Source organism: Prunus dulcis, chromosome 3, assembly GCF_902201215.1.
Source record: "Prunus dulcis chromosome 3, ALMONDv2, whole genome shotgun sequence".
Classification (NCBI taxonomy): domain Eukaryota; kingdom Viridiplantae; phylum Streptophyta; class Magnoliopsida; order Rosales; family Rosaceae; genus Prunus; species Prunus dulcis.
The window spans coordinates 4,327,937-4,353,329 of NC_047652.1; the positions used below are offsets into that span (position 1 = coordinate 4,327,937).

General features: G+C 40.0%; 5 protein-coding genes across 6 annotated transcripts; 2 read left to right on the plus strand and 3 right to left on the minus strand.

Annotated features, from left to right (window-relative positions):
* Nucleotides 1–750: 750 nt before the first annotated feature.
* On the plus strand, nucleotides 751–1,782 carry LOC117621026 (mavicyanin-like). Its single transcript, XM_034351286.1, has 2 exons — nucleotides 751–958; nucleotides 1,415–1,782. Exons 1-2 carry the CDS (start codon nucleotides 751–753, stop codon nucleotides 1,780–1,782), a joined length of 576 nt encoding a protein of 191 aa, XP_034207177.1.
* Nucleotides 1,783–2,038: 256 nt separating this feature from the next.
* Nucleotides 2,039–25,337, minus strand: LOC117620524 (ankyrin repeat-containing protein At5g02620-like). Of its 2 annotated transcripts, XR_004584803.1 has the most exons (4): nucleotides 24,841–25,337; nucleotides 24,326–24,741; nucleotides 22,926–24,155; nucleotides 2,039–2,075 (listed from the first exon to the last, which is right to left on the minus strand). XR_004584803.1 is itself a non-coding variant. In XM_034350606.1 (3 exons), exons 1-3 carry the CDS (start codon nucleotides 25,292–25,294, stop codon nucleotides 23,013–23,015), a joined length of 2,013 nt encoding a protein of 670 aa, XP_034206497.1. In that variant the 5' UTR covers nucleotides 25,295–25,337; the 3' UTR covers nucleotides 22,820–23,012. The 2 variants fall into 2 exon arrangements, 1 of the variants encoding a protein (XP_034206497.1); XM_034350606.1 differs by lacking the exon at nucleotides 2,039–2,075 and having other exon boundaries at nucleotides 22,820–24,155.
* Nucleotides 2,158–4,357, minus strand: LOC117621027 (ankyrin repeat-containing protein ITN1-like). Its single transcript, XM_034351287.1, has 4 exons — nucleotides 3,907–4,357; nucleotides 3,392–3,807; nucleotides 2,988–3,159; nucleotides 2,158–2,870 (listed from the first exon to the last, which is right to left on the minus strand). The coding sequence occupies exons 1-4, from the start codon at nucleotides 4,355–4,357 to the stop codon at nucleotides 2,158–2,160; spliced, it is 1,752 nt and encodes a 583-aa protein (XP_034207178.1).
* LOC117621028 (ankyrin repeat-containing protein ITN1-like) lies at nucleotides 5,927–8,136 on the minus strand. The gene is made up of 3 exons (XM_034351288.1): nucleotides 7,683–8,136; nucleotides 7,105–7,520; nucleotides 5,927–6,937 (listed from the first exon to the last, which is right to left on the minus strand). Exons 1-3 carry the CDS (start codon nucleotides 8,134–8,136, stop codon nucleotides 5,927–5,929), a joined length of 1,881 nt encoding a protein of 626 aa, XP_034207179.1.
* LOC117621031 (mavicyanin-like) lies at nucleotides 21,710–22,685 on the plus strand. The gene is made up of 2 exons (XM_034351291.1): nucleotides 21,710–21,917; nucleotides 22,330–22,685. Exons 1-2 carry the CDS (start codon nucleotides 21,710–21,712, stop codon nucleotides 22,683–22,685), a joined length of 564 nt encoding a protein of 187 aa, XP_034207182.1.
* Nucleotides 25,338–25,393: the final 56 nt, after the last annotated feature.

A 25,393-nucleotide genomic window follows, 5' to 3' on the forward strand; every position in this document is an offset into this window, starting at 1 on the left:
CTGCTATTGGTTAATGCAAACATTAAGAATTAAAATTATTAATTAAATGAGGATAATATGGTAAATTCACACATTTTCATATTAAAAAAAATTAAAATGAAAAGAAAAAATAAAATAATGGATTCTATTTTTATGGAACACAACTACTCATTATCATTTTTAATTTTAAAATAAATTTAAATTTTTTAAAAAAGAGCCTCTCGCAGGTGCGGAGAGGCTAGTATAGATTACCAAGTGTGAGTTCTCATAATTGGTCTAACACATAAATCTTGTGATGAAATTTCGGGAGATTTTGGAAAAGGCCAAAGGAGAGAGAATTTTTTAAAAAAGCAAAAATGGACAAAATTGCCTTTATTTATTTTTGGATTTCTTAAGGAATCCTTTATATTTGCATGTCTGTTGTTTGAAAGTTGAGAAGTATTTCTGTTTTTTTATAAAAATTTTTGGCTTTTTCTAAAAGTGAAAGTTTTTTTTGTTGCTAAAACCTAAATTTACTTTAAATTTCAACTATAGTGTAAGGAATGGGCTTCTGAGGCCCAGTCTTGTATGCAAACCAGGCTTCAGTGTGGACAATTAAGAAATTAAAACCCAGCCCAAATTTCAACAGTCACCACCACCTCTCGTTTTCACCGACGTGTCCCATAAAATCCACCCATGACTTTCCCGCCCGCCCTCACAAACATCATATATACTCTTGTCGTGGCCACTTTACAGTTCCATTCCATTGTTTCTTAACCTCCTGTGAGAACTATGAAGAGGAACATATCTTATTGTTTCTTTGGTCTTTTCAAAACTTTGCTGACGGTTTTCTTGGCTGTCACAATTTGTTGTGCTGAAGCTGCTGCTACAGAGTTCCAAGTGGGTGATGATTTGGGATGGCAAGAACCTGACTTAAACAACAGCGCTCTGTATACTCAGTGGGCTTCCAGGAACAGATTTCATGTTGGAGATTCTCTCTGTGAGTTCTAAAATCTTTGCACTAGTTCTCTCTCTCTCTCTCTCTCTCTCTCTCTCTCTCTCTCTCTCTTAGTGTAACTTGAAGAAAATTTGATGAAATATGATCTTTGTTAGAGAATTGGTGCCGAGTATGGATAGCTATATGGAGAATTGGTGCTAACAAAATATGTGTAGTTTTTTCATGGTACAAAACGTGGGTTTCGGAAAATGCAAGATGATTACAATAAAAAAAAAAAAAAACACCGCTACCAAGAAGTTGGAAGATATGCCTCTCTTACTGAATATATTTTGTTTTGTTAACCAAAAATGCATGTGTGCACTGCAATCAAAAGTGAGTCGTCCAAATCTCTGTATCTTGACAAAGCATGAATTGGTCAGTTCTAGAAAGGAATTCTAAATTCCATTTGGTGTTTATCATTGCTCTTGTTTTGTTTTCATTTTCTTGACTCTTTTACAGCTTTCACGTACAAGAATGATTCAGTTCTTGAGGTTGACAAATGGGATTATTACCACTGCAACACAAGCAATCCCATAATCGCGTTTGATAACGGGAAGAGCATTATGAAACTTGATAGGCCTGGCCCCTTCTATTTTATCAGTGGAGCTCCTGATCACTGCAAGAATGGCCAGCGGATTTTTATCGAAGTGATGGATCCACGCCCGATCTCACAGTCTCCTCCACCCGGTGCAGTCCCACCTGAACCGTATTTGTCTGACTCTCCTGCACCCTCACCAAGCTTAGGAGTTGCCATTGCAGTTGCACCTTGCGCACTTTTTATGGCTCTTATTGTGACATTTTTAGCTTCAGTATGTTCCTCACCATAATCTTCTTCCACTTTTTTTTATTTATTCTGGCTGTTAGGATCTATTGTGATTCCGTATTTTGCTTTAAATTATTCATTGATGTTGAACATTATTTTTCATTTATGTAATGTTGGGATGGGATGTATGTTTGATGATTATGTTTTTTTTTTTTTTTTTTTCCTAAGGTTGTTTATGTTTGATGCTTATGTTTAATTCCTCTGGAGATCTGCTTTTACCTAGTGACATTTTCTTGACACAAACGATCAAATTACACAGAAAGGAATCTTATGCAAAAGCATATGCTAAATGGGAACCTAAACTCTTTTAAACACTGAGAGTGATTACATCTTCATCCTCCTCTGTTAGATGATCAATTTCCCACTCCTAAGCAATTCTTCAGTACGTATGATATCCCGAATCTTGAGCACTGGCAGTGTCTGAGTTTATAGACATTGGCTCGTCTGATCCTTCTTGCGAACTTTCCTCTCTACTTTCCTTTGCTCTCTTCTCCGCCATTCCTCTTTTCCGCACTCTTTCCTTTGCTGTCTTCTCCGCCCTCTTCTGTGCTCTTCTTTGCGCACTTTTCTCCAATCTTTCCTTGGTAACCTTACCTCTCTCTTTCCTCCACTGTAACTTCCTCAACCAGTGTCTAGTGAATGTGACACCAAGAAATAGAAAAACAGATCCCATAGTCCCTGCACATACAGATATGAGAGCCTCAAGGGTCCAATTTGTTCCTTGACTGTGTGGCAAGATCACCCAAGTGGATGCAATGTAAGCTGTGGCCATGAGTGACACTGCCACCCACATGGCTTTGTGAGCAACTACCAGTAGGTTCATCAGTGTTTTACGCCGGAAGGGAATGATGCTCACTAAGACAATGACCATGCACATAGATAAGAACAATGCAGCTGTGTTGCTTATTGTGAAGACCTTGAAAGCAGTTGTTCTTCCAATTGTTGACTGTCCTTTTAGTAGTCCTTCCTGGTACACACCCCCGGGAGGGTTTATGCCAGCGGTGAAAGTAACCGATGCAATCAAAACGGCAACTAGTGTGATTGTGTTCCTGGTATTTTGTAGGGCCTCTCTATATATCTCATATTGCCTAACTACACTTATTTTTTTTCTTCCCTCTTTGCTTCACAAGCTTGGATTGATGCAAATTGGTTGGTGGTGCAGAAGGACTATCTATCTGGTGTTTATTGTTACTTGATGACTGGGATTACTATCTGCTTGTACTGTAGTGAAGTCTTCCATTGGTTGGTTGTTGGCTACACCATTTCTGTAATCATGTTCATTTTGGTGCAGGTTAAATTCAATAGGCGTTTGTGCCATTTTGTCACCAATTCTCTTCAACATGTACCTAACATGCTGGTTCCCCGTCATGATGCTAAATTCCTGGTTGAGGATGTCATAGCTGTTAGACCTCGTTCCGACCATTGGTATCCACCTCGGTTTTGTCAATGATGTACTCTGCTAACTGAAATTTCCACATGTTGAAGGATCAGTCGGAGTTGAAGAAGCCAAGATTTCCATCATATGGTTCTTCACTTAATAATGTTAAATTTGTTCCTCAAGAGAAAACCCATAATAAGAAAACTGAATGGTAAATTTTGAGGGAGAGACTTACTCTAAAGTTCCTTGTAGAGACTGCTAGATGCAAGACGGTGTTTCCACATTCATCTGGCCGGTGGACGAGATTGGTGCTGTTAAGAGATTGTGCCAAAAAGATAAAGGAACTGTATCTATTGGACATGGCAGCAAGATGAAACAGTGTTTCTCCCTCTCCGGTGAGAACTTCGAAAGATCTGGCAGACCTGGACCAAAGTTCCTCAAGGATTTCGGTTTGTCCATTCATTGCTGCCAAGTGTAACGGCGTGTAACGAGAATGATTCTTTTCAAGAGCAAGGTTTGGATCAAGCTGTAAGAGTATTCTTGTTATCTCCAAGTGACCTTTCTCACAAGCCAAATGCAATGGTAAACATCCATTTCTGTCAGCCTTCCGTGCAAGCCTTGAGAGTGCATTCAAAAGTGGTGTACTAATATCTGCAACATTATTAGCTCAAAATGTAAGTTCACAATGAACCAAACAACATTGCTTTAACATGAATTACGCATAGAGAATGAAATTGTTCTCAGCCTTACCCACATGGCCTGGTGACAGGGGCATGTGAAGAGGACTCGAATCCCCATCTCCTTCAAAATCTCGTACCCGTGGTAGGTCTGTGAACAACTTCACCACATCACAATGCCCATAACGGCAAGCTATGTAGAAGGGGGTTTGATTTTCAGAGTTAAACATACAAGCCACCCAAGGATTGGCCTCTAACAGCAGCATTACAACATCGGCTATCCCTTGCCGACAAGCTTCATGTAAAGGACTTTCTTGTCTATTGTTCACAACTGCAACCAAGTCCGGAGACAGCTTAATGATTTCAGAAACCAGCTCAACGTGCCCGAACCTCACAGCAAGGTGTAAGACAGTGTTTTTGGATTCACCAGCTTTTTGACTGAGAAATCCTTCATTGTGTTGAACCAAATTGATGAAAGTCTGCTTGTCATTTACTTCAATTGCCTCAAAAAGCTCTGGATCCATTTCCTCAAGATTTTAGTTTTCACTCTAAGGGGAAGTTCTGGAGCAGAATGTGTATGTTCCACAACCAAATGGTCCAGGCAGTACAATTTAAGCAAGGACAAGAGAAATATTTATAACCTAATGCTTCAACAGTTTGCTACCCCTAGCAATACTGAAAAGTCTTCAACCTTTAAGGATGAGGGTCAGCTGCACGTCAACCAACATCTTAAGCGTCTTCTTCAAGGAGCCAGACTATGCTTTTTCTCTTGTTGCTTCCAGCGGATTGTGGCGAAAAAATCTCCAGTATACTTTCTGATTAACACCTAAGAAATTGCTGAGAAATGCATTAATTAATTCTTTTCACCAATCATTCTAAAATTTATGTGGTCCACATTTTAGTGCAGCCCTGTTTTAGGCTTAAGGTTCATTGACTAGTTGACTGGGTGCACGTTCCCTTTCATTTCTCCGTCCTGACCACCCTCCCTCCACCTAAGAAATCGTACTGCCTTCAACATACAGTTAAAATTCATGTTTCTTTCTTCAATTTTCCGGTGCTGTCCCACCTGAACCGTATTTTTCTGACTCTCCTGCACCCTCACCAAGCTTAAAAAGTTGCCATTACAATTGCACCTTGTGCACTTTTTATGGCTCTTAGTGTGACATTTTTAGCTTTAGTATGTTCCTCACCATAATCTTCTTCCCTATTTTTTTCTTAGGTTGTTTATGTTTGATTCCTACAGAGATCTTCTTTTACCTAATACCATTTTTTTGCCTTTTAGTACCAAGGCAGGGAGTTGATTTTAGTTTTAGCTCAAAACATGATTCTGCAGGGTTTTTTTTTTTCCTCCTTTTTTTTTTGGGTCAAAATGTTGGAAAATTTATTACATATGAAGACTAATGTTTACATCCTTTGCTAAGCAAGTGAATAATCATTCCGAGTATCATATGGCAGTGAAAAGTTAAACCAAGTTTTGTCGAAAAAGTATTTACGTTCTAATTGATCATCTTTTATTTGTTACATATTTGGCTTGTTTATATAAAATAAAATCAAATCTTTTTGGAACACAAATGATAAAATTCTACAGAAATGAAGTCAAAGCAAAAGCATATGCTAAATGGGAACAGTTCCTGAAAGATCGTTGTTGTGACTTAGATCAAGGATGTGAAGGTAGACAAGACTGCACAACTGTTGGGGGATCATATGTCCACTTAAAAACTTCGACTGAAGTCGTAGCATACTCAATATGGATACATTTGATCCCATCCATGAAGACAACTTGGAACAAATATGAGCACAATCATAAATTTGGTTGAAAAGCATGAACCTTATTATTAATTATTACTATGAAGCCAATAGATGTTGGTTAGGTCTTCAGGTTTGATAAGAACTAGCAGTATTTCTATGAAACTCACAATATTCAACTACTTAGATAAAACACTGCTCATTGGGAGCCAAGTGCCTGCACACACATACAGACTAAAGCAATTTCCCAAGAGGCCTTTACAAATTTAAGTAATGAAATTCAGATTTTTTTAGTACGTATAAAACTTAGTACATTTGATGACTTGCAAATCAGATATTCTTTACATTCAGTATGAGTGATATCCTTGATGGAAGGAGCTCTCAACATCAGAGTTTTGGCTTTCCAATTCATCTGCAGCTCCCCCCCATATTCCCCTTTTAAATTTCCTCCAATTTAACTTTCTCAGCCAATGATCAACTAGCATCACTCCAAGACCAATGAAGATTGTTCCTAGAGTGCCTCCACTAACTGCCAGCAGAGTGACAAGGACAAACGCAGTCCCGTGGTTTCGTGGCATGACCACCCATGTTGCTGCAACATAAGCTGTTGCCATGAATGCCACAGCTACCCACATGACCTTGTGAGCAATCACCAGCAATCTCATCTGTGGCTTTCTCCGATAGGGGATGATACTGACAAGAACAACAACTATGGAGAGTGACGTGAACAGCGCAACGTCATTGCTTATTGCAAAGACCTTGAAAGCTGTTGTTCTGCCTGCCAATGCCTTCCCTTTCATTGCTCCATCCTGATAGACACCACCAGGAGGGCTAATTCCAGCTGTAAAAGCAACTGTTGCAATCAAAATGGCAACTAGAGTTATAGTGTTCCTTGCATTTTGTATTGCCTCTTTGTATATCTTATGCTGCTTACGATCTTCACGATACCTTTTGCTGGAAGACTTGCCTTGATGTGAATTGGTTGGCGACAAGGACTCAATTTTGTATGCTTCCTTGTCAAACCTCTCTTGGACTTGATTCTGGAGCGATGGCATTCGAGACTTGTTCTGGTTCTCTTGCGGAATGTAGCTGATTTCTGGCAAAGAGGGGAAATTACCATTTTCATCCATAATAGACATATCTGATTCGAATATGTAGCTCTGCCTTGAAGATAATGTTTCTGGTGAACAAGTTGTCACATTAATACTTCTTTCACCACCGGCTCTTTGGAAGATGCTCTGAAGATTCCGAGTGTCTGCACAGTCCTTGGCCTGATTGAGGATGTCAAATGCTGTAAACCCTTTGCAGTTCCGGGAATTAATCCCCACTCTTGCTTTGTTGATCAAGTACTCAGCAATCTGGATGGAACATGACATAAAGTGTTTCTATGAAAACATGATAAGCTTCAAGTTTATATTTCTTTTGAAAAAACATGTCTTTCTATGAAAAAACATGATTGTGTCTCAGCCCTCAGGCCATTCACAAATTGTTTTGCTTCAGTTGATAGTTCAAATTCATTCCTCACCTCATAACGCCCTCCGGAAACTGCAAAATGTAAGGTGGTGTTGCCATACCGATCTTGACACTGCACGAGATTCGAACTGTTAGCAACATGCATCAAGAATAACAAGGCTTCAAATTTGCCATATCTCACAGTGAGATGAAATATGGTCTCTTCTTCTTTTGTGAGATAATGGAAAGCTGCTGGAGCCTTCAGTGCAAAGTCTTCAAGGACTGAAATATTTCCATTTATTACTGCCAAGTGCAAAGGTGTATAACCGTTGTTGTTATACTGCAACGCCAGATTCACATCCCGGTGTAGAAGCATCCAAGTTATCTCCCTGTGCCCTTCGTTGCAAGAATAGTGCAAAGGTGAATTTCCTTTCTCATCAGTCTTTTGAGCATAGTCAGAGCACATGTTTAGCATCTCTCTAACAATATCTGCACCACTAATGGATTTTCAGACATAACTTGGACAACAAATCACAAGTATTGTCGTGCACGATAGGCTAAAAAATAAATGAGAACAAAAAATTTCATGCAGATAGATACTAGGATAGTTAGGAAAGCCTATACTCTAGCAAACTGAAATTTTCTAAGTACCTGCATGCCCACTGGATGCAGCGACATGAATACATGTCTGGTCAAGCCCAACTTCCTCTAAACTTGTAATCCCAGGCTGGTTCAATAAGACATTTACAGCATCAAAATGGCCAAGACTGCAAGCTACAAAAGAAGCACTTTTTTTCTCTGAGTTAAGCCTACAGGCGGCGCGGGGATTGGCTTCTAATAGCAGCTTTAAGATGCTAGCATTTCCTAGGCGACAAGCGTCATGTACTGGAGTCTCCAGGTGTTTGTTTTCAGCAGTAACCATTTCAGGGCACAGCTTAGTAATTTCAGACACCATGTCAATGTTTCCAAACTTCGAAGCAAGGTGTAAAACTGTGTTCAAAGAATCAGCTGTCCTTTCCTCGATAAGCCCTTCGTTTTCATGAACTAAGCTGATAAACGCAGGTATGTTGTTGCTGCTAATGGACTCTAAAAGCCTTGGATCCATTCAAAGCTTCAAACTGAACTTGGAAGATGCTGTTCTTTAGAATAGACTTTGATTGAAGGCAAGTACTCAATTGAGCTGTGCTGTAAAATGCCTATATATACACAAGAAAACTGGCAAGTTCATGGAAAACACACACAAAATAAGAAAAAAAGATGACTAGATGAGGAATATATATAATCCTTTTACCCTGCCATGCATGACGAACGTAACAGAATATTCCCCATGCCAAGTTCTAGGCATCTTCAAGGAATATTGGTGTGGGGAAAAACTCTTCCACAATTAAGTAAGAAAGTAAAAGTACTATGCGTAGACTTGGAATCTATGTGGTTTTTGGAATAGAAAATTTTTGGTCTTTTTTCCAACATCTTCCCTTAACCAATTGTGAGCCTGGTTTAGTATATGACTGGTGAGGACTGAAAGGAGACAAGTCTTTCTGACTCATTCCATGGTCGCATAGTCAAGTCTTTCACTCATCTCATTCATTCTAGGAAACTCACCATAGTCAAGTCTTTCACTCATCTCATTCATTCTAGGAAACTCATGGTGGTCTATTATATTCTAAGGAAAATGGCCCATCTGTTCCTTGATATATATGCGACTGTGTTCAAAACACACTACCTCTGTGGCCTCCAACATCTTCCCTTAATCAATTGTGAGCCTGGTTTATTATATGACTGGTGAGGACTGAGAGGAGACAAGTCTTTCTGACTCATTCCATGGTCGCATAGTCAAGTCTTTCTCTCATCGCATTCTAGGAAACTCATGGTGGTCTATTATATTCTAAGGAAAATGGCCCTTCTGTTCCTTGATATATATGCGACTGTGTTCAAAACACACTTCCTCTGGGGCCCCTTTGTCAAACCATTCTCAATTGTAGCCAACTTGATATATTGTCAAGTCATTCAATGCAGACTGCTTGCAAATGCTGACCAACCTTGATGGACAACTATGTTAAGTGGGAATTGATGTAATAACCCAAAACAAAATATCCTAAAATTACTATTAATTTATTCTAGAAGAAAGACGATTTTGCCCTCACATTATTTAATAGGGAAAAGTTGACTTTTTGACCGAGAAGGAATTTGGCAATTTCACTTACGTCGTTGCGTAGAGCACGACGAAACGAGTCCGTAGACACCGTGAACGAAGAAAATACGGTCAAAATACCGTGAAGGGCAAAACGGTAATTTCGACAAAAGTCAGATTTTTATCCCTTTCCTCTCTCTCTCCTCAGTTTCTCTCTCCTCTCTCTCTCTCCTCCCGCGCGACAGCCCTCGCCCCCCCTTCCCCTTCCGATCAACACAGCCACCACCACAGGCCGTCCCGACCTACGACGTTGGTACCAATCAGAACCGCCTCGCCCCCGCCGTCGCATCCCGACCCGTCTCCGCCCACGGGCAGCCCGGAGCTCGCCGAAAATAGGAGAAAACCGACCGGTTTTCACCCGATTTTCAGACCCCTCGTTCTCCCTCAATTCTCAACCAAATCTTTCGAGTAAGGTATGGATTCTCACATATTTTTCATGCTCTAGCTGATGGTTGGATAGGTTTTCATCGATTTTAGCCGTAGATCACTCGATTTTCGAATTGAAAATCGGCCGAATTTCGGCCTCCGTTATCGGCCGTTTCCGGCCACTTTTTGAGGTATATCCAAGAACAAAAGTGACTCCAAATGGGGTGTTTTACCTAGGATAGGAGTTTGGAGCCTTGGTTTTGAGTTTTTCCGGCGAGTCGTTATCGCTTTGGACACCCAAGCTGTCGGCGCGTGTGGAGGCGCGTGGGTGAGGGTAGTGTAGTGACTCTGTGTATTTTTACGATCCTCGTGTTGTCACGAGCGCGTAGGATTTCGCGGATCTCGATTTGGAGTCCGTTTGAGCCCCGAACGAATTTTCCATATTGTGTGATTCCCAGGTGCAGTATCGTCGAGCCGTTGGATCGCACTCAATTTCAGATATGTCGTTCTACATGATTTCAGGATCGTGTAAGATTCAATGGATCGTGAATCGGAGTCCCGGATACTCCGAAATCGCGAACCCTGGGGCTAGGGTTTGGAATTTAAGCGATAACGTGATTGTGGCCCATCTAACCGTCCAATTCGGGCCAAACTCGCAGGATATGAGTATTTCTCTGTGAGGAACTTCTAGAGAATCCCAGATCGGCCATCGGAGATCGTGGACCTCACGGGGTTCCGGATCGACCGGTCTAGCAGTTTATCGCTTAGTAAAGCTTCAGGTCTTTTAAGACCGTTTTAATTGTCTGAGATGTTAAAGTGGGCATAGGATTGACTTTAAAATGAGTGCACGCATTTCTAGGAGCCGGGGGTCAGGGTTTTTAATTTAAATCTTTTATCAAGCAATTTTATTAATTTAATATTCATGGTTAATCAAGCACCAGAGGCCAGACTGAACCACAGGAGGGACCTTCAAGAGGTCCAGCTAGCTCGGACCAGAAGTGAGTGGACTTTTCTTTCCTAAATGATTTTATAAATAAATTCTATTATTTGATCTTGAATAAGTTTTATTGACTGTTTTTCCGATCATCTGTGCAATAGAATACTTTTACTTATATACTGCTTAGTTCATTATGCCAAATTGATATAAAAGCAGAGTTTAAGCTTTATACCAGAGGAAATGGCAGCTTAGTTTCAGAATTGCCAAATTATGGTTATTTATCAGACTTTTCTAAGTTATTGTATTTTAAGATCACCATGTACCCAGTTATGGTGATTACCTTCAGTTAGACCGATATCTACGGACATCCAGTCTATTTTCAGTTTTGTTAGTGCACTTGACATTTGCCTCACGAGTTTCAGGGACGCTCGGACCATGAGTGCCAAGATTTACGACTCGGATTGACTTGGTGTCCCGAGACCTGCCAGGATTTGCGGCTCGAGTTGACTTTGTGTCACCGAGACCTGCCAGAATTGCGGATCAAGCTGACTACAGTTCCCTGAATCCTGCCAGAGCGGCTTGAGTCGACTTTGTGTCATCGAGACCTGCCAGCAGATCAGGCTGACTATAGTCCCCTGAATCCTGCCAGTTTGCGGCTCGAATAGACTGTGTGTCGCCGAGACCTGCCAGGGGAGTTGACGGATTTACAGGGGTACACCTAGGTGGTAGTTTTAAAGGAATTTCAGTGCTTTTATCCAACTATTGATTTCTGTGATTGTATGCAAGTTTCTCGATATTGAACATGTTTTATATTTATCTATATATATGTGTGAATGTTTTGAATTTAACTTAATTCCAGTGCAGTTTATATATTCAGTTTTTATGGCTATTACTTTTAAAATGGGGGTTATTATGTTCACATATTATTTTCTGGAACCTTCTTTGTGTCCACTTACACTGTCAACTGTTTTTCGCTCCCAGGCAGTAGACGTGCACAGGAATCCACCACCGGGCCTTCTTCTAGCTCCTGCGCCACTCACCAAATGTAGGATTTTGTTGTAAAATACTTAAATTCTTGTAAATAGTTAGTAACTGCTCTGATATCTGGTTGGATTGGAGAACCAGAATTGTGGAACGTTTGGTTTACTTGTTCTGGCAGTTGGTGTGAATATTACTTGCTTGTTTAATAGGTGAAAATTTTTGGGTTTGGACAAATTTCAGGGGAGACTCTGCCGAATTTTCGGTAGGAGTCGAAAGGGGTTTTAAAACGTAGTTTGTAACAGGAAGGGTAAAAAGGTCTTTTGTGTAAAACATTCGCCAGGTGTCCGACACGCACAGGGTCCGGGCCGAATTCCAAAGTGGAATTAGGATCGGGTCGTGTCAATTGAGCCTATCCACATATTGTGGATTGGTTTTGAATCGGATGTTTATATTATAATAAAGGGAATCTCTTTCAATATTAGGACGAGAAATGCAATAAATTAAAAGCTTGTTTGTCAGAAATTCACTTAGGGTTTGAAATTGGATGATCTGTATTCAAATAGAACTAAAGTATTTATACAAGTGGTGGGTACTTGGTCTCCAAGTACGTTCCTATTTGGGTACAATTACCTATAATTACATGGAATTACAATATCTCAATAAAGGGAAAGTAAATCACAGAGATTGGAGTGCCTGATTTTGTGCAGATTTAGCGCCATCTCTATTATCCCCTTGCAAGTTGATGTGCGAAGAGCGCAACAGCTTGGATTTGAGAAAGGCAAACCGAGGAAGCGGGAGACCCTTGGTAAAAATGTCAGCCAGCTAAGTATGGGTGGAGACATAACGAACATGCAAGGAGCCAGCAAGGACAAGTTCCCGGACATAATGATAATCAACAGCAATGTGTTTGGTGCTCGCATGAAAGATCGGATTAGAAGCAAGAGCAATAGAGCTTGTGTTGCCACACCAAAGCAAAGGAGGTGAGGGCAAAGAGACATGTAATTCTTGTAAGAGTTGTTGAATCCATGAGAGTTCCATAGCAGTGAGAGCCAATTGACGAACTCAGATTCGGTACTAGAGCGGGAAACGGTGGGCTGCTTCTTGGAGCTCCATGAGACAAGGTTGGAGCCAAAGAAAATACAATATCCCCCTGTAGAGCGACAATCATCGGGATTACCAACATAGTCGGCGTCAGAGAAAGCAATCACAGAAGAGTTACCAGGACGAAAAACAAGGCCATCATGAGAAGTGCCAAGAACATAACGTAGAATGCGCTTGACGGCTTTCCAATGAATATCAGTAGGTTGATGCATGAATTGACAAACTTGGTTGACGGCAAAGGAAATGTCTGGACTGGTGATGGTGAGATACTGAAGTGCGCCAACATGACTGCGATATTCGGTGGGATCCGAGAGAGGAGAGCCATGAAGAGAGCTAAGTTGAGAACCAGTGGCAACAGAGTGAGACAAGGATTAGCCTCATGTAAGGTGGCCCTTTTTAGAAGATCAACCGCATATTTGGCTTGATTCAAACACAACATATCCGGAGTACACTTGACCTCAATGCCCAAAAAATAATGGAGATCCCCCAAATCTTTCATAGCAAACTGACGATTAAGAGACTGAAGAAGGGCGTGAACCTGTGACAAAGCATTACCAGTAACAATAATATCGTCCACATAAATCAAAAGGAAGAGAAAATTGTCATCTTTATGAAAAATGAATAAGGAAGGATCTGCCTTGGAAGTCGTGAACCCTGAGTGAATAAGAAACGTAGAGAAGCGGGAGAAGTAAGCACGGAGAGATTGCTTGAGACCATAGAGAGATTTTCGAAGGCGACATACATGATGAGGAAATTTAGGGTCTTCAAAACCGCGAGGTTGACGCATGTAAACCTCTTCAGACAAGTAACCATGAAGAAAAGCATTAGTGACATCAAGCTGACGGATGGGCCATTGCCGAGAAAAAGCAAGAGAAAGAATAATGCGAATAGTAACATGCTCTAACAACAGGACTGAAAGTTTCCAAGTAGTCAATGCCATATTGTTGATGAAAACCATTGGCCACAAGACGGGCCTTATACCGTTCAATGGAACCATAAGAGCGGCATTTGATACGGTACACCCATTTGGAAGGCAAGGCATGGCGGTGAGGGGAGTGAGGAACAAGATCCCAAGTATGATTGTGGTGGAGGGCTTGGACCTCTGTTAGCATAGCTTGGCGCCATTGATCCGATTTGTTTGCTTCTCAGAACGAGGTAGGTTCGATCTTAGATACCTACGAAAAAACAAGATTTGCATATTTGGGATTCGGTTTACTTATCCCATCTCTCAAACGAGTGACCATGGTGTGGTTAGGGGGAAGAGAGGGGGGCGGGGATGACTTAACTAGAGAAGCGGGGACATCAACATGAGTGACCATGGGCAAAGGAGGAGGAGAATGAGGAGGTTATGGGGAAGGAGGGGGCAGGGGTGGAGAAACAATGGGGGAGGAAGACACGACTAAATGCCGAGGGGGGGCACCGGGGATAGATGAGCTGGAAAAGTGCGAGAGAGAACCTGAAATGGAAAGGTAGATTCATAAAAAACAACATGATGAGAGAGATAAACACGACTAGTGGAAGGATCATAACACCGATAACCTTGGTAATTTAGATTTCTACCAATGTCCTAAATTTATGAAAATAATCAAAAGCTTCAGACTTAAAAAGCATGGGAAAAACCCATGTATAATGAGAGTAATCATCAACAAATAATATAAAATAATTAGAACCTTTATTAGATAAAAAGGGAGATGTCCAAATATCACAATGAGTGAGTTGTAACGAAATAATAGAAACATACGAAGATAATTGAAACGATAAACGACTACTTTTGCCTAGAGAACAATGAGAACAAAAGGAACTCCTAGGAGAACCACGAAGGGGAAGGTGAGCTAAAAGACAACAGGAGATGGACAACCTAAGCGTTGATGCCACACGGGAGAAGAAGTACGGATACCAAGGAGGGCCATAGCGGTGGTAGGAAATGAGAAGGAGGACAAAGAAGACCGGAACAGGTAGAGGCCATTTTGCTGTGGAAAAGCGTCTTCCCCGAGACGAGATCCTTCACATAGAAATCAGAGGGGGTGAAAATAAAATAGACAGAATTATCAAGAGCAAACTGATGAACACTAAGCAAATTATGAGATGCGGAAGAACAATGAAGAACTTTATTTAAATGGAATTGAGAGATGGAACCAGAACCAATATTAGATATATGCAAACCTTGACTGTTACCCACTGAAACTTGATCCAAACCATCATAATTCTGAGAGAGCTGGAGATGAGCAAGATCATGTGTTATGTGAGCGGAGGCACCACTATCAGTAAACCAGGTGGATGACAGAGAAGGTGTATGAGAGGCAACTATGGCTTGAGGAGCAATAGGAGGGCGAGGGCAGTGACGAGCCATTTGACCATATTCACCACAGTTATAACAACGACCGTTAAAACCAGGAGATGAACCATAAGATAGACAGGAAAAACCACCACGGCTAGTAGCAATGGGCAAGGAAAGTGGAGCCTGTGAGGGGAGAGGAAGGATGCCTCGACTAGGAGAAGAACTGGGGCAAGAAAAGCCATCACTGGAGCCAGACGGCTACCACAGGAAAATGAGGACCCACGATTCGAAAAGCCATGGCCACGATTAGCATAAAACACTTGAGTGGTAGAATCAGACGTCATGGAAGGGGTGTATTTAGCCATATGAGTCTTAGCAGTTAATAAAAAGGTAATAACATCATCAAGAGCCATAGGAGGGTCACAAGATTGAATAGAGTTGACGACGCTCTCATACGCTAGTCCGAGACCATTGAGAATGAGGTCAATAATATCATCATCATAGGAAGGTCGCGAGACTGAATAGATTTAACGACGCTCTCATACGCCGGTCCGAGACCATTGAGAATGAGGTCAATAAGATCATCATCATCCACGGGTTTGCCAACAAGAGCCAAACTATCAGCAACATCAGTCATTTGATCGACAAAATCGGTGATGGAGGAGGTACCACGTTTGGTGGTTTGCAACTGGTGCTTTAACTGAAGAATACGAGAACGGGACTGAGAATTGAAACATTTCTCCAAAGAGATCCAGGCATCACGAGCTGAAAGACAACGAGAAACCTGAGAGAGCACGCCAGGAGTGAGGGTAGAATTAATCCAACTAAGCAGTTGTTGATCAAGTTTATGCCAGTCTGCATAAGCAGGATTGGGAGTGACGCCATCAGAGGTGAACTGAGAAGGACACGAATTTGTTTGATCAGCATATCCGATTAAACCAGTACTCTTCAACAGGGGCAAGAACTGAGCTTTCCAAATGATGTAGTTCGTACGATCGAATTTGATAGAAACAACATAGGAGATATTAGGAAGAGAGACCATAGAAGAAGCAAGAGGTGTTGCAGACGAGGAGGAAGCCATTGGAGAAGAATGAGGGCATGAGGGAGGAGTATTTGTAGGAGAGGGTTCAGCCGAAGAAGGCATATGTGGGCAGAAAAAAAAAGGACATAAAGGGAAAATGCAAGGAAGCTAGGCTAGGGTTTATAGCTCTGATACCATGTCAGAAATTCACTTAGGTTTTGAAATTGGATGATCTGTATTCAAATAGAACTAAAGTATTTATACAAGTGGTGGGTACTTGGTCTCCAAGTACGTTCCTATTTGGGTACAATTACCTATAATTACATGGAATTACAATATCACAATAAAGGGAAAGTAAATCACAGAGATTGAAGTGCCTGATTTTGTGTAGATTTAGCGCCATCTCTATTATTGTTAATTTAGGAGAAATGAAATTTCGAACTCAATCTTTCTTATAAAACATTATAAGAAAAAGGCTTGTAGCTCAAGTAGTTAAAAGCTTTTATTCCTGCACTCGAGATCCTAACTTAAATTCCCCCAATATCAACTGTTTAAAAAAAAAAAAAAAAAAAACCAAATTTTGAGTGGTTAAACTCACAATTTGAGTATGATATGATGAGATAGTGATACAACAATATCACATAGAATATAAAATAAAGGATAATGCTAAAGGTAAACAAAAATTAAGGGAAGATACTTTAAACAAATTAAATTTTCATATCTTTCATTTATAAAAGTAACAAATTAAATTTGTTAAAGGTGAACAATTAAATTACTCAATGAGAATTCATAGTTCATGCCTTCATGTCACTTATTTCAAATTGAGAGGATTTGTATTGTTGGATTTGGATTAGCAACAATGTAAATCAGTTGTGGTTAAGTACACAATACTTTAGTAATGGACCAATCATCTCGTAACACTTGTCTTTTTTTATTAAAACAAAAACGAAAAAGAAACCATCCCAACCGGTAACCGTAAAACATTCTTCACATGTTTCAGATACTCAGCGTCAACAGGCAAAACCTTACACAAGAATTCGAACCCCAGCGGTTCCGACGACCGGCCATTGACGAGGATAGAAGTTAATTTTCTGAAATCATGTTTTTACAAGGTGCATTTTGGGTGCCCATTTGTTTCATTAAATTCTTTGGAGAAATTTCTGACATGGGTAAAAACAATTTCATAACTTGACTGATGGATGGTGAATGATAGAATTTATCATGGTGAATTTGTTGCCTTCAGGGAGTGAGAGCTCTGACTGAATTCTGAATATAAATTTTAGCTTTCATCAAAGCCTACTTTGATTCATCCACTATTCTATATTAAATTCTTATTTCTAAGTTGGAAAACAAACCCAGCATATGTTGCAGTTTTTAAAACAATAAAAGATTTACTAAATCTATGCATGCTACTATAATGTGTGATTTTGATATTATTATGAGCAGCTTAGTAAGCAGTAAACATGCTCTGTAAGGGAAAAGGAATGCTGAAATTCACTCGAAGATGGACTATGATTAATATTGCAACATTCGTCTTCAAATTCGAACTAGTTATAGAACATTATTGCATAGGGAATATCTATTAAATGATATCATTCTAATTGATTAATGTTTATGTTGCAGGTTATGGAGAATAATGATTGTACAAGGTGAAGCAGCGAGTCATTAAGTGGTGATGAAGTGGATTTGCAAGGTAAGGATCTTTTTCATTCACTTGTTTTTCAATCACAAATGAATGAATGTTCTTTGAAATCTCATGATCCAGATAAAGATAAAGAGATAACTGAAGATTTAAAACTTGGAGCACAGTTCAGTTCTCATGAGAGTGCATACATAGCTTATGTCAAGTATGGTGGAACACATGGTTTCAATGTGAGGAAGTAACATAGAAAGACAAATAAGGTGGGTTTTGTAACAAGGGTAACTTGCTGTTGTTCAAAAGAAGGTCATTGAAGAAATGATAAACGGCGTGGAAGTCCATCTTATTCTTTACCAATTTCAAGGGTTGGTTGTGAAGCACATATGATTTGCCAACTTCAGAAAAATGTGAAAATTAAGATTGTGTCGTTTAATGCAAGTCATAATCATGATTTGATTAAAGTACCCATGAAACATATGCTAAGGGTTAATCGTTGTATATCTAGAGCTCAAAAGGCATATGTTGTTGGTGCAGACAAGTCAAGAAAACCAATCGAAGAAACTGTGGAATTAATGAGTGGAGAAGTTGGGGGGCAAGAGAATCTTGGTTTTGTCAATAAGAATTATCGAAATTAACTACGTACAAAGCGAAAAATAAAAATGGAAAAGGGAGATGCTGGGCCCATACTGCAATACTTTCAACATATGCATGAAGATGATTCATCATATTTCTGTTCAGTGCAGCTTGAGGAGGATGATATGATCACAAATATATTTTGGGCAGATGCACGATCAGTTCGTGATTATGGTGTCTTTGGGGATGTTATTTGTTTTGACACGACTTATCAAATAAATGAGTATGGTAGACCATTTGCACAATTTGTTGGGGTTAATCATCATAAACAAATTATAGTTTTTGCTGCAGCTTTACCATATGATGATACCACAGACTCTTTTAAGTGGTTGTTTGAGACTTTTCTTGCAGTGATGTCTATGAAGCAACCAAAGACCATACTTACAGACCAAATTGCTGCAATGGCTGAAGCAATATTAGAAGTTTTTCCTGAAGCTCACCATCGGCTATGTGCTTGGCATATTTACCAGATTGCTGCTAAGAATCTAAGCCACGTGTTTCATGGATCAAAGCAATTCGCTTGTGATCTTAGCAAGTATGTATATGAATATGAGGATGAGGATTGTGGGAGCAAATTTCTCCACGAGAATATTTGCCCAATATTCCTTCGTCTTCTTCGCCTCTCTTTCTCCCTGCAAAACAGATCGGAGTAAAAGGACCACACCCGGGAGGTGTTGGCCAAAGGCCCTCCGATGCCTAAGTTAGGTAGGGTAATTCAAGGAAAACCGGGTGGCCGGAGCCGTGTGTGGTGGCCGGAGCCTTGTGTGAGAGAGAGAAAGAGAGGGGGTGGTTAGGGTTTTTGAGAAATAACTTCTGTAGAGTTTAGTAGGAATTTAGGCGTACCTCAACCATTGTGTGTGGCTATGCTTTTATAGAGGTCTCGGAGGCTAGGGTTTCAGAGGAATAATTCCGTAGATGGAAGGGAATTATTCTCCCCTTTTTGGAATTGATTTGATTAATTAGGGTAAATCAAATCCCTAATTGTGGTAGGTATAAAATCAATCCTGATTCAATTTAGGCAACTCCTCATTTAATTGGGGATCGTGGTAATTAACCAAATCAAATCTCAACCTAATTAGGTAACGTTCAATTTAATTGGATAATTTCCAATTAAATTGAGTAACTCCTAATTAGGTTGATTGATTCCCAATTTGGTCAAATAATCCCCAAATGGTAGGAATTATTTTGACCTAGGGTTTGATTTAATTAGGTTCCCACGAGGATGATTGGCTATTTGCATGGAATGATATGCTTGAAAAGTATGACCTCAAGGAGAATAAGTGGTTGAAAGAATTATTCGAAGTGAGGGATAAGTGGGCATTGGTGTATAAACGACACACTTTCACTGCAGACTTGATTAGTACACAACACAATGAATGTATGACCACTGTGTTGAGAAGATACTTGATGCCAAGTCATAATCTTTTGAGTTTCTTTGAACACTATGAGAAAGTTATGGCAGATCGAAGATATAAGGAATTACAAGCTGATTTCAAGATGATGCAAACTATTGCTTTGTTATCAACTAATGTGGAGATGTTGTTAGAATTCAATGTTTTCATAATTTGGATGTTTTGGGAAGAATGAAGAGATCACAGAGTGAGTGTGAGAAAGAGAACGTTGCTCCTAGAGAAAAATAGAGAAAACTTCAGATATTACTGTTTCATTATATTCCACTGTTTTTGTATATTGGTATATGAGTGAGAGAAGTGAGCTGCTTCTCTAACTGATTTACAAGGGAAATAGATCCTAGCCTTTGATCCTATCATCCTATGAGATGATCCCACTTGTCATAATCTGACATTTAGATCCTAGGCAAGATAAGAGGCCACTTGGACTATGATCCAATGGCTCAAATTACATCAGAAAAAAATAAAACTTATAACATAAAATAGAAAGGACTTTGTGACTTTGGCTCCAAGGCATTCAGCTTAAGGGTTACACATCAACAGATGTTGCGACGCGCGGTGGAGGTTTATACCCCTGAAGTTTTTAGACTTTTTGAAAAAATTTACATGGGTATTCTTGATTGTAGTGTCTACAAAGTTGGTAAGTCTGGGATGACATGTGAGTACAGAGTATCTTATAGTGGTAAATCTCAAGAGTGTTTGGTTAAATATGATGGTTCAACACAAGCAGTTACTTGTAGTTGCATGAAGTTCACTTTTGTTGGGATTTTATGTTCTCATGCATTGAAAGTGCTAGATAAGAAGAATGTGAAAAGGATCCCACCTGTTTACATATTACAGAGATGGGCGAGAGATGCAAAGGCTAGGAGCATCACTAATTATGAGGGAATTGAGACTAACAACAATGCTAAGGATTCTATTGGGAAGCGTTATAGCCATTTGTACTGCAATTTTCGCGAGATAGCATCCCTTGCAGCAGAAGATGAGAAGTTAACTGCATGTGCACATGTTCCTGTAACTAACAAGTGAATGCAAGAAGCAAACAAGTAAAGAGTGAATATACAATTAATGCCTTGTAATAAATCTTGTTTCCAGGCCTTGATACGGAAGCGTTGCAAATTGTCAACATGTGTTATGAACGTGCAAAAGAGGTAATGTAAAAGACTTTTTCAGTGATGTTTTCTGTTATTCTTACCTTAACAAAGTTACATATCTTTGTTTTGGATAACAGATTCTGCAGAAAAACCGAAAGCTCATGGATGCGGTGGTGGATGAACTTGTCCAGAAGAAGAGTTTAACCAAACAAGAATTCTTTAGCCTAGTTGAGTTACATGGTTCAATCAAACCTCTGCCACCTAGCATACTTGACATCAGGGCTGCCCAATGGAAGCAGTTCCAAGATATGATGATGAACCAAAATGAACCAGTTTTGGGGAGCAACTTATGAATAAGATGTAGAGATATGGTAGATTCTTAATTATCTTTGATGTGGAGGAAGCAAACATATGAGTAGGGCATGTCATTTCAAGCGGAGATTGATTTCGCGAGCATCTTGTCCAATGATTGATATTTATCATGTTGTGGAACCCTATCTGTTGATCATAAAAGAAATATGGGGAAGTCATGCGAAGAAACGTTAATCTGAGGGAGAAGCCCCCTTCAGTATTCTTTTGAACGATTTGTAATTTACAAATGTTCTATTTCATTTGTATCCTACCCGTCTTAATAATCTATTTGATTTACTTGGCTACTTGAACAGAATGGTTCTAGTAGCTCAATTTGATCAAAATTTTTTGTACGGATGCTTCAGTATAAATTACCAAGTGCGAGTTCTCATAATTGGTCGTCTAACACATAAATCTTGTGATTAAATTTCAACTATAGTCTAAAGAATGGTCTTCTGAGGCCATTCTTGTATGCAAACCAGGCTTCAGGAATTAAAACCAAGCCCAAATTTCCTATTAACTGAATTTTAACAGTCACCACCACCTCTCGTTTTCACCAACGTGCCCCATAAAATCCACCCATGACTTTCCCGCCCGCCCTCACAAACATCACATATACTCTTGTCGTGGCCACTTTTCAGTTCCATTCCATTGTTTCTTAACCTCCCGTGAGAACTATGAAGAGGAACATATCTTATTGTTTCTTTGGTCTTTTCAAAACTTGGCTGACGGTTTTCTTGGCTGTCACAATTTGTTGTGCTGAAGCTGCTGCTACAGAGTTCCAAGCGGGTGATGATTTGGGATGGCAAGAACCTGACTTAAACAACGGCGCTCTGTATACTCAGTGGGCTTCCAGGAACAGATTTCACGTTGGAGATTCTCTCTGTGAGTTCTAAAATATTTGCACTAGTTCTCTCTCTCTCTCTCTCTCTCTCTCTCTCTCTCTCTCTCTCACACAAAGAGAATTGGTGCCGAGTATGGATAGCTATATGGAGAATTGGTGCTAACAAAATATGTGTAGTTTTTTCATGGTACAAAACGTGGGTTTCGGAAAATGCAAGATGATTACCAAAAAAAAAAAAAAACACCCCTACCAAGAAGTTGGAAGATATGCCTCCCTTAGTGAATATATTTTGTTTTGTTAACCAAAAATGCATGTGCGCAATCGAAAGTGAGTCGTCCAAATCTCTGTATCTTGACAAAGCATGAATTGGTCAGTTCTAGAAGGGAATTCTAAATTCCATTTGGTGATTATCTTTGCTCTTGTTTTGTTTTCATTTTCTTGACTCTTTTACAGCTTTCACGTACAAGAATGATTCAGTTCTTGAGGTTGACAAATGGGATTATTACCACTGCAACACAAGCAATCCCATAATCGCGTTTGATAACGGGAAGAGCATTATGAAACTTGATAGGCCTGGCCCCTTCTATTTTATCAGTGGAGCACATGATCACTGCAAGAATGGCCAGCGGATTTTTATCGATGTGATGGATCCACGCCTGGTCTCGCAGTCTCCTCCACCCGGTGCAGTCCCACCTGAACCGTATTTGTCCGACTCTCCAAGCTTAGGAGTTGCCATTGCAGTTGCGCCTTGTGCACCTTTTATGGCTCTTATTGTGACATTTTTAGCTTCAGTATGTTCCTCACCATAATCTTCTTCCACTTTTTTTATTTATTTATCATTTATGTAATGTTGGGATCGGATGTGTGTTTGATTAAGTTTTTTTTTTTTTTGTTTTTGTTTTTTTTGTTTTGGTCTTAAGGTTGTTTATGTTTAATGCTTAAGTTTAATTCCTCTAGAGATCTGCTTTTACCTAATAACATTTCCTTGACACAAATGATCAAATTACACAGAAAGGAATCTTATGCAAAAGCATATGCTAAATGGGAACTTAAACTCTTTTAAACACTGAGAGTGATTACATCTTCATCCTCCTCTCCTCTGTTGGGTGATCAATTTCCCACTCCTAAGAAATTCTTCAGAACGTATGATATCCCGAATCTTGAGCACTGGCAGTGTCTGAGTTTATGGAAATTAAATCTTCTGATCCTTCCTGTGAACTTTCCAGTGAAAATACCTTTATACTAACATCCTGTGAACTTTCCTGTCTACTTGCCAGTCTACTTTCCTGTCTACTTTCCTTTGCTCTCTTCTCCGCCCTTTCTCTTTTCTGCACTCTTTCCTTTGCTGTCTTCTCTGCCCTCCTCTGTGCTCTTCTTTGCTCTCTTTCCTCCACTCTTTCCTCGTTCACCTTACCTTTCTCTTTCCTCCACTGTAACTTTCTCAACCAGTGTCTAGCAAATGTGACACAAAGAAATAGAAAAACAGATCCCATAGTCCCTGCACATACAGATATGAGAGCCTCAAGGGTCCAATTTGTTCCTTGACTGTGTGGCAAGATCACCCATGTGGCTGCAATGTAAGCTGTGGTCATGAGTGACACTGCCACCCACATGGCTTTGTGAGCAACCACCAGTAGCTTCATCAGTGTTTTACGCCGGAAGGGAATGATGCTCACTAAGACAATGACTATGCACATAGATAAGAACAACGCAGCTGTGTTGCTTATTGTGAAGACCTTGAAAGCAGTTGTTCTTCCAATTGTTGACTGTCCTTTTAGCAGTCCTTCCTGGTATACACCCCCGGGAGGGTTTATGCCAGCAGTGAAAGTAACCGATGCAATCAAAATGGCAACTAGTGTGATTGTGTTCCTGGTATTTTGTAGGGCCTCTCTATATATCTCATATTGCCTAACTGTACTTATTTTTTTCTTCCCTCTTTGCTTCACAAGCTTGGATTGATGCAAATTGGCTGGTGGTGCAGAAGGACTATCTATCTGTTTGTCAAAGTTTATTGTGGCTTGATGACTCAGATTACTATCTGGTTGGTTGTTGCCTACACCATTTCCGTAATTGTGTTCACTTTGGTGCGGATTAAATTCAATAGGCGTTTGTAATTCTTGTGCCGTTTTTCCAGTGCCACCAAATCTCTTCAACATGTCCCTAACATGCTGGTTCTCCGTCATGCTATAGTTCTTGTTGAGGATGTCATAGGCTGTTAGACCTCTATGGTTCCGACCATTGATATCCACCTCGGTTTTCTCAATGATGTACTCTGCTAACTGAAATTTACACATGTTGAAGGATCAGTCAGATTGAAGAAGCCAAGATTTCCGTGTTACATTAAAATAGGCAACATGCACTACTATGGTTCTTCACTTAATATGTTCTTGTTCCTCAAGAAAAGCTATAATAAGAAAACTGAACGGTAAACTTTGAGGGAGAAATTTACTTTCAAGCTGCTTGTAGTGACAGCTAGATGTAAGACGGTGTTACCACGTTGATCTGGAAGGTGGAGGAGATTGGTGCTGTTAAAAGATTGTGCCAAAAAGACAAAGGAACTGTATCTGTTGAACATGACAGCAATATGAAACACTGTTTCTCCTTCTCCGGTGAGAACTTCGAAAGATTTGGGAGACCTGGACAAAAGTTCCTCAAGGATTTGGGTTTGTCCATTCATTGCTGCAAAGTGTAACGGCGTGTAACGAGAATAATTCTTTTCAAAAGCAAGGTTTGGATCAAGCTGTAAGAGTATTCTTGTTATCTCCAAGTGACCTTTCTCACAAGCCAAATGCAATGGTAAACATCCATTGCTGTCAGCCTTCCAAGCAAGCCTTGGTCGTGCATTCAAAAGTGTTGTAACAATATCTACAACATTGTTAGCTCAAAATGTAAGTTCACAATAAACCAAACCTCATTGCTTTAACATGAATTAGGCATAGAGAATGAAATTGCTGTCAGCCTTACCCGCATGGCCTTGTGCTACGGACACATGAAGAGCACTCAAAACCGCATCTTCTTCAAAATCTAGTACCCATGGTAGGTCTGTGAACAGCTTCACCACTTCACGATTCCCATAACTGCAAGCTATGAAGAAGGGGGTTTGATTTTCAGAATTAAGCATACAAGAAGACACCCTAGGATTGGCCTGTAACAGCAGCATTACAACATCGACTTTCCCTTGCCGACAAGCGGCATGTAAAGGGGTTTCTTCTCTATTGTTCACAACTGCAACCAAGTCCGGGAAGAGCGTAATGATTTCAGAAACCAGCTCAACGTGCCCGAACCTCACAGCAAGGTGTAACACACTGTTTTTGGCTTCACCCTCTTTTTGACTGAGAAATCCTTCATTGTCTTGAACCAGATTGATGAAAGTTTGCTTGTCATTTGCTGCAATTGCCTCAAAAAGCCCTGTATGCATTTCCTCGAGCTTTTAGTTTTCTCTATAGGGGGAAATTAGGTAGTACAACACAAACCTAATGCTTCAAAAATTTGCTACCTCTTTCAAATTTAAGGATAA